A 9,500-nucleotide genomic window follows, 5' to 3' on the forward strand; every position below is an offset into this window, starting at 1 on the left:
TTTCAATCCAAGTTAGTACTTTGCCCCCAATACCATGCGCCCTAATTTTACTCACTAACCTCCTGTGTGGGACTTTTTCAAAAGCTTTCTGAAAGTCCAGGTACACTACCTCTACTGGATTTCCCTCGTCCAACTTCATTGTTACATCCTCAAAAAATTCAAGAAGATTAGTCAAGCATGATTTCCCCTTCCTAAATCCATGCTGACTCTGTCCTATCCTGTTACTACTATCCAGATGTGCAGTAATTTCATTCTTTATAATAGACTCCAGCATCTTTCCCACCACTTAGGTCAGACTAACTGGTCTATAATTTCCTGCTTTCTCTCGCCCACCTTTCTTAAAAAGTTGGTATAACATTAGCCACCCTCCAATCCTCAGGAACCGACTCCGAATCTATTGAACTCTGGAAAATAATCACCATCGCATCCACGATTTCCCGAGCCATCTCCTTCAGTACCCTGGGATGCAGACCATCAGGCCCCGGAGACTTATCAACTTTCAGACCTAACAGCTTCTCCAACACCAAATCCTGGCAAATATAAATTCTCTTAAGTTCAGGTCCTTCAGCCACTGTTACCTCAGGGAGATTGCTTGTGTCTTCCCAAGTGAACACAGATCTGAAGTACCCATTTAATTCCTCTGCCATTTCTTTGTTCCTAGTAATATATTCCCCTGTTTCTGTCTTCAAGGGCCCAATTTTTGTCCTAACCATTTTTTTGCCTTGCACATACCTAAAAAAGCTTTTACTATCCTCCTTAATATTCTTGGCCAGTTTACCTTCATACCTCATTTTCCCTCTGCATATTTCCTTCTTAGTAATCCTTTGTTGCTCTTTAAAAGCTTCCCAGTCCTCAGTTTTCCCACTTATCTTAGCCCACCTGGGCAGCAAAGACACCTACATCAGACTCCTGCTCATCAACTACAGCTCCACTTTCAACACTATTATCCCCTCGAGACTGATCTCAAAACTCCAAGGTAGGTCATGGCTCTGGCTTCTGCAATTGGATCCTCAGCTTCCTGAGCCACAGACCGCAATCAGTGAAGACAGACAACAGCACCTCCTCCACAATAACCCTCAAAACTGGAGGCCCCCAAGGGTGTGTTTTCAGGCCCCTGTATACCCACAACTGTGCTACCAAATTCAAATGAACGCCATCTACAACTTTGCTGATGACACCACCATGGTTGGACAGATATCAAACAATGAGGAGAAAGTGAGGTCTGCAGATGCTGGAGATCACAGGTGAAAATGTGTTGCTGGAAAAGCGCAGCAGGTCAGGCAGCATCCAGGGAACAGGAGAATCGACGTTTCGGGCATAAACCCTTCTTCAGGAATCCTGAAGAAGGGCTTATGCCCGAAACGTCGATTCTCCTGTTCCCTGGATGCTGCCTGACCTGCTGCGCTTTTCCAGCAACACATTTTCAGCTCAGATATCAAACAATGTCGAGTCAAAATACAGGGAGAAGATAGAGTGCTATGTGACGAGATGCAAGGAGAACAACCTCTGTCTCAATGTCATCAAAACTAGAACTGATCACTGACTTAAGAAAGGAGGAGAACACACCCCCATCTACATCAACGGAGCTAACGTTGAGTGGGTCAAGAGCATCACGTTTCTTGGAATGACAATAATCAACAATCTGTCCAGGACTTCCCACGTAGATGTGATGGTCAAGGCGGCACAACAACACCTCTTCTTCCTCAGGTGACTCAGGAAATTTGGTATGTCCACAAGGTCCCTCAAAAACCTTTACAATGTATCATTGAAAGCATACTGTCTGGGTGTATAATGGCCTGGTTTGACAACTGCTCTGCCCAGGACAATAGGAAACCACAGAAGGTTGTGTGCACAGCCCAGACCATCACAGAAGACACTCTTCTATCCAAGGATTCCACTTACACAGCTCATTGTTGCATAAAGGCTGTCAACATCATCACACCACTGTAATCGTCTCCTACAACTTCTTCTGTCAGGGAGAAGACACATAAGCTTGAATGCATGCACCAGCAGGTTCAGGAACAGCTTCTTCCCAGCCGTTATTAGACTGTATGTATGTAGACTGATCAAATATTTCAAATATTGCTGATCTTTCTCACGTTAATCTTGTCGAGTGCACGTCCCATGTGACGTAACCTGTATGCATCTGTATGTTTTTTTTTCTCACCCTATGATCTGCCTGTGCTGCTCCTAAACAAAGGTTTTCATTGGACTTCGGTACACGTGACAATAAATCAATCAAATCAAATCAGAAGTAATCACAGGCAACAGCATGGAAACAGACCCTTCAGTCCATCTTATCCACGCTGACCAGATATCCTATATTAATCTAGTCCCATTTGGCACATATCCCTTTTAAACCCTTCCTGTTCATGTACCCATCCAGATGCCTTTTAAATGTTGCAATTGTGCCCGCCTCCACCACTTTCTCTGGCAGCTCATTCCACACACGCACCACCCTATGCATGAAAAGGTTGCCCCTTTGGTCCCTTTTATGTCTTTCCCCTCTCACCTTAAACTATGCCTTCTAGTTTGTCTTCCCTAACCTGGAGTAAAGTCCTTAACTTGTCACCCTATCCATGCAATTCATGATTTTATAAACCTCTGACGAAGATTCATTTAGACTCAAGACTCTCCACAGATGCTGTCTGACCCGCTGTGATCTCCACCGTATGTTGTTTTCAGTGAAGAGTCATTGCCTGCCTGGCACTGTTTGACCTGGTGCATGGCTGGGCTTTAGATATGGCATCAATACCAGGATTCCCAGAAGGTCCCAGCAGTGGCAAGTACTTCCTCTGAATGAAGATGGGGCACCTTTAAGTTATGTTGCACCAGTAAGAGGTGAGTTACAGAGAATAATGAGAGTAAACTTTCTAGGGCTAAGGGAAAGAAAACCCTCCATGAATGCTGCCAAGATCAAAACTTGCCTGATTTTACATAGAATTCAGCCCTTAGCATTACCTATTCACGCCGATTCCCCAGGGACAGATAGCACAGATTCCTTACTAATATCGTTGAAGAATGTGATATAGTTCAACTAAGTTCTTGCTTTCTTCCAGCGATTAGCACAAGGCTTGTCAATATACTAATAAATTTCTCCCACCCAGTGTGTACAGTGGAGGAAATAAACAATAAAAATAAGGAAATATGCTAAGTTACAAAAGGGAAAATAAACAATATGGGAAGCAAACTAAATCAGAGGATCAGACCAGGCAGCTTGTCTGGAAAATTACACCAGCATTGCCTGAGGATTTTTTCCATATATGGTGTTCTCTGGTTTCATATGGTGGGAAATAGGAGGACCAGGAGTTTACTACATCTGAGATTGCAAATTGTGAGTTACTTTTACTTATTTCAATTGAAGTACATGATTTACAGTTTCACGCATTGATATTCGTTGAGCATGTTCACGCCTTTTGAGAGTGAAATACAGCAGTCATCTGTTCGAGCTACTAAAATGCTTGCTTTGGTACTGACCTTTATTTCCTTCGGGGAGTAACCCCGCCACAGGAGATTTTTTGATTTAATCGGCTCAATTCTAATAGTGCTGACACGATTTCCATCTCGTGCAAAATCGGTAACGGCCATCACAGACAGTGAGCTTCTTGCACAACTGCCACTCATACAAGCAGGCATCTGTACCAAATCCACCTGGCATGAGGACAGTGCTATGTTCAACACTGTGGAGGTCAGACTGTCTGAAAACACAACAACAGATGGAACTTATGAAACCTATGGAGCAAGTGTGAGCTTGTATTTGCAGATGGTAAGGTATAATACAGGATGTGTTCAATATTTAATCAAGTAATTTCAACATCTGAAGCCGGATAGGGTTAAGCTTATTCTCCAATTTACTTCCTTTTTACAAAGATTTCTCTTCCAAACCATCCAGATAGATGAAGATCTGTTGCAAATATTTCTTTCTGGTATTTCTACTCCTCCTTATCATATACACACAGATAGTGGCTAATAACACCATCATAAAAACAGCCAATAACAACCATAGTTGAGGTTTAGTTGTAACAAAAATAGAAATTGCTAATTCAGTAACTGTCCCTGAATTCCAATACATTTTTAAGTCTCATTTGTGCTGTGATCACTATAAGATACAATGCTTCCACTTTGAAAGGAATAGGATTAACATATGGATAGATCTTTGTTTTTCAAAGAGAAAACTAGTTCTGATGTCATGGAAAGCTGTTGCATTGTAACAGGCCATTTGTGCCATCAAATCTGTGCTCATCCATGAAACATTTGGCCTAATCCCATTCACCTGTTTGCTCGCCACAGGCTTTAATATTCACCACGTTCAAGCTAATTAGTTATGGTCTAAAACAACTTATGGGATCTGCTTCCAGAACTGTTGCAGGCTAGAATTCTAGTCTAGCAAAGCTCTTGGGTTTTTTTTTCTAATCTCCCTTTTAGTTATTTTAATGGTGATCTTAAATTTGTGCTCTTTTAATAGTCTCACTATTCAATCAGCTTAATTTACCACGCCATTTACCCGAATGCTGCACTCCAAATCAGTTACACTATGCACACATGCATTCTGACTGTTATTTTTATTGCCTTCCATGGAAGGACTACTTTTTCTTACCCGAATATTTGATCTAACCTGTCTATTTGCCCAAGGATATTCATTCCTGGATAAATGTCTTTTGAAAAAAAATCAAATATCTGAGTACTATCCGCTTCAAATCTGAATACTTGCAATTTATATTTCTATTTGTCAAATTTCATTCTGAATTAATGTATTGTTAGTTTTCTTTTACAGACAAATTACTTTGTCCTCAACCTTTTTCTTTTCTGTTTTACTGAATACATTGCTGCTAATTTTACTTGCATATCCAAGTACTTGTACACTGTGTACACTTGCTTCACTTTATCTCGAAGAGAAAATGAGGTCTGCAGATGCTGGAGATCAGAGATGGAAATGTGTTGCTGGAGAAGCGCAGCAGGTCAGGCAGCATCTAGGGAACAGGAGAATCGACGTTTCGGGCATTAGCCCTTCTTCAGGAAGCACTTCCTGAAGAAGGGCTAATGCCCGAAACGTCGATTCTCCTGTTCCCTAGATGCTGCCTGACCTGCTGCGCTTCTCCAGCAACACATTTCCATCACTTTATCTCGAACCAGCTACCTTTGTCCAGCCATATTGAACCAACCACATACTTGCTGAGCCAATATCCTTTAACATGTTCTTAAAAGGCATGGTTTCACCTTTTTCTGTTTCAGATTCTCTTTTCAGCAATTTGGAACACCTACAATTATGCTTTTCTCTTTAATTTTTTTCAATTGCTGTCCACAAAGTTGGTGCTACATTTTTTTTTGCATTTAAATGACTACTTCAATTCTTCTTTTAGTTCTCTATTTATTTATCTAATGCTTTATTCCTGAGATTTTGTACCTCGATATCTTTGCATCTAAGATGGCACCAGGAATGGTGACTTTGTATACTTTTCACTGTACTCCCATATCCCTTTATTCAAGTAAATGTGATAAAATTGAATTTACTACTTCAAAAATATTTTATGGTATATTGACACTACGAAAGGCTCTTCATAAATGTAAATTCCCTTCACTGATGTTGAATTTTTATTGCTGTTCAGGTCTCAGTAGAGCAAATTGTGCACACTGCAGGGAATCGATTCTAGTCTATAATTCAACTATTTAATTATTTTAGGGGATTAGCTCAGTGATCCTTCCCCGATCCCAAAGGGAAGTTAAACCACCTCAGTCACACCGTCCTTGCCCCAACATGCTTACATGGGCTCAACAGGTGCCTTCCAGCCATTCGATTTTCCATCACTTTCCGGCTGTTGTGTTTGGGTAGCAGGCCTGCAGGATTCTTTGCCAGGACATTTTATGCTTGGATGAATATTTGCCGAACCAGATTTGTGTAAACTGCGGTTCAACCCTTGTTTCACAGTCTAGGTAATCATGCGTTTAGCAACTCAATCTAAACAATACCAGAGCTGTGGCTAAAAATCATTTTGCACAAAGGGCTTGGTTTTTCAAAATGCAAAACCTTGGCAGATCATTTATTCTATTTGTTACATAATGTTCTGGGTACTAAAAGTAAAAATTGAGATCAGTTTTAAAAATTTAAGTGCAATTTCCACGATTGGATCTGGAATTCTACAGAGTGGCAGTGAACTGGGTGTGATTTGAAACAATGGGACTCCTTGCTTGAAATCAGATACTTATTCAGCTGGAGTCGGCTATAGCAACACCAGTGGAACAAATGTATTTCAAATTTAACAGCTCTGTTCCTTTAAATACAGAGCGCAGCAAAGTTAGAAGGCAACAGATGTGATTGCAAACCAAATTGTCAGGCTTGAAAAGCATATTTAATGTTGATTTTGCAAAACATAATTTGCTGCAGTGAATATCATCATGGAATAGGAACAGGGATTACTGGAGTTTGCTATTTCTGGCTGAGATGCAGAAGAAGCTAACTGCCAAAGTGCTCATTTCAGTAAATTATACTTTTTTGCCTTTGAGCCAATATGCTTGTGCTTTTTTTCTGGCACAAATTAAATAGTGCTGTCCGCTGAGTGATCTCAGCTGTCAGTGTTTCTTGCTTGTAAATGAGAACTGATGTATAAACACTCTTGAGGAATACCACCAAGGGCTTTGCTTTCTTACCACACATTTTAATGGCTTCCCATCCTGCGGAATACATTCATATTTGGGAAACGATGTAACATCGTAAATCCAAACAAGCTAATTCTAATATCATTTCTAAATCGCTAAGTGATTATAATAATCGTCACATTCATTTGATAATTTGAAAATATGGTTTTGTTTTATTTATGTTTTTAACTATCGACTTTCAAGTTGTAATTTCAGAAAATGGTATTCAGACCTCCACTCTTCACTGTCATTAGTAGTTCGCCAAATAAACTATAGCTGGAAGGACTAAAGGAATAAAAAGAACATTATACCAGATTAAAGGAACCAGTCATGAGTGGACAGTTTCAGTGAAATATTGACTGGGTGATTGGAGCAGATTACTAACTCACTGTCTCATTTAAACAATGCTACATTACCCAAAGTCCCTAATGGACAAAGGCTGAAAATTATCCTGTGCAATCATCATCATCTCTGAGAGCTTCATATGTTTCTATGAAATTTCATCATCGATTATTTCAACAAATTGGTTAGCATGTTTATTTCAAACCAACAGATTTCGGAGATTTGCATATTATTATTCCCAGAGCAGATAACATTTCTGCTATTTCGCTGCTGTCATAGATGCATATTGTGAAGTATTATATTATTTTTATGCAGGCATTTGATGTTTTAATCCTAAAGTAATGTCTGAACTTCTGTATTGGATTAAAATAAATGAGTTTTTATTTGCAAGTCATTCTCTCTCACTGCAACTCCCAGGTCATTTCCTCAGCCCTGAAGCTCTTCAACCATGTCCTGAAACAAACTCGCTATCACAGCCACATTTGCTTCCTCAGTGCCTGTCTCCGTAACCAACTCACCCCACACGGACTCCGGACCACTTTTAAACCAGCAGAGTTCGGACCCGAACAGGACAAACAGTACAGTGCAACTCCCAGGTCATTTCCTCAGCCCTGAAGCTCTTCAACCATGTCCTGAAACAAACTCGCTATCACAGCCACATTTGCTTCCTCAGTGCCTGTCTCCGTAACCAACTCACCCCACACGGACTCCGGACCACTTTTAAACCAGCAGAGTTCGGACCGTTGCAATATCAGAAATTTAGCAGCCAATTTACACACAGGAAGGTCCCGGAAACACCAGTCTGTTTGTGTAAATACTGACCGAGGGGTGAATGTTGGCTCAGACAGTTCTTGAAGATCTTGTCAACTTCAAAAGCCTTAGCTTCCCGTCCAAGCCACAGTGCCTCTGACAGCATGGCTCTTCCTCAGTGCTCTATGGGAGAATCAGCTTTGATATTTTGTGCAGCATTCCTGGAGTCCGATTTGAACCTGGAACTTTTGTGTCTCAGAGACAAAGCTGCACTGGAGCTGACAGTGGGGAGAGGCAATGGGGTTTGGGGGTGTTGGAGTGAAGGTTGACACCCACATTGACACGATATCTTGGACTTTTGGTTTCTCCCCATTACCAACAGGTGAGGAAAAGTGCCCACTCACCACAAGAGGGTTCATCAGGTTGGCGCCCTCTCCAATAGATTCCTCTATGTAGGTCTTCTCTTCCTCGGTAATGGTTGGGTGTTTAGCTGGACTCTCATAAGACACCAGCAGCCAGAAAATGTACCACACCATGCCGAAACTCCCTGTGAAAATGAATTAAGTGAACATATTTTCAAATTCCAAAACTTTCCTCTTCCCTCATCTAGTTTGGGCGGGTAAACTCTCGAGCAGGGATGGCTGGGAACTGGACACACCTTTGTTATTGGGACTAAGGGGGTTGGTATCAAGGAATTACCCATTTCCAACCTTACTCAATCTCTACAAAGGCAGAAGGGGCAGTTAAAAACCACAGGGGTGGTGACTTCACTGAATGTCTCCTCCCACCCACTACCTGCCCCTGCCTCACCACTCACTTAATTCAGGGGTATTCAGCAGTCAGACGTACCAACAATTCCACTGACTCATATTCTCGTCTTCGGTTCTTAGCCACTCCGTGGCTCCTTCTCCCCACCTCTCCAACCTCCTTCAGCCCCACAACACAGCTTCGGTCACATCATTTGATTCCTAAACTTTAAAAATAATCGCACGGTAAACTCAAAAACGCTGGAGTGTCGTTGGGAATATTTCTTAGCCGTCTTACATTTTTTTTTGTAATTCACCCTGGGATCTGGGCCTCGCTGATTGGACTAGCATCAATTGCCCATCCCTAATTACCCTTGAGAAGGCAGCTGCTTTCTTGAACCGCTGCAATCCACTAGGTGCAGGGATACCCACAATGCCGTTAGGCAGGGAGTTCTCGGAGTTTGGTCCAACGACACTGAAGGAATGGTGATATATTTCCAAGTCAGGATGGTGAGTGCTTGGAGGGGTATCTGCAGGCTGGTGATATCCCCAAGTATTTGCCGCTCTTGTACTTCTAGATGGTAGCTTGGAAGGGTGAGAAACCACTGATAAATTGTACTTGGCATGTGACTGCAGTGCTGCATGAAAATATAGCACCTTGAATACATTTTCATATCTCAAATAACATGATATAATACCATGGCTCCTCTAGTTCTGGCCACTTGAGAATCTCCGATTGTAATGGTCCCATTATTAGTTGCTGTGCGTTCAGATGCTGGGACCTGATCTCTGAAACTCCCTTCCTCAACCTCAGGTCCTCTCTCCCTCTCTCTCTTTCACTGAAGTCAGGAGCCACACATTAGATTACTTACAGTGTGGAAACAGGCCCTTCAGCCCAACAAGTCCACACCGACCCGCCGAAGCGCAACCCACCCATACTCCTACATCTACCCCTTACCTAACACTACGGGCAATTTAGCATGGCCAATTCACCTGACCTGCACATCTTTGGACTGTGGGAGGAAACCG

General features: G+C 41.9%; 1 protein-coding gene across 6 annotated transcripts in view; it reads right to left on the reverse strand.

Annotated features, from left to right (window-relative positions):
- The window catches only part of LOC122551720 (von Willebrand factor D and EGF domain-containing protein-like), a 279,402-nt gene that overhangs the window by 175,783 nt on the left and 94,119 nt on the right, over positions 1–9,500 (reverse strand). For all 6 annotated transcript variants that reach the window (XM_043694082.1, XM_043694080.1, XM_043694081.1 and 3 more), the window contains one exon: positions 3,478–3,698. In XM_043694082.1, coding sequence (XP_043550017.1) covers positions 3,478–3,698 — 221 coding nt within the window. The remainder of the gene's footprint in view (positions 1–3,477; positions 3,699–9,500) is intronic.

The sequence above is a fragment of the Chiloscyllium plagiosum genome, chromosome 7 (assembly GCF_004010195.1).
Source record: "Chiloscyllium plagiosum isolate BGI_BamShark_2017 chromosome 7, ASM401019v2, whole genome shotgun sequence".
In the NCBI taxonomy this organism is placed as follows: Eukaryota; Metazoa; Chordata; class Chondrichthyes; order Orectolobiformes; family Hemiscylliidae; genus Chiloscyllium; species Chiloscyllium plagiosum.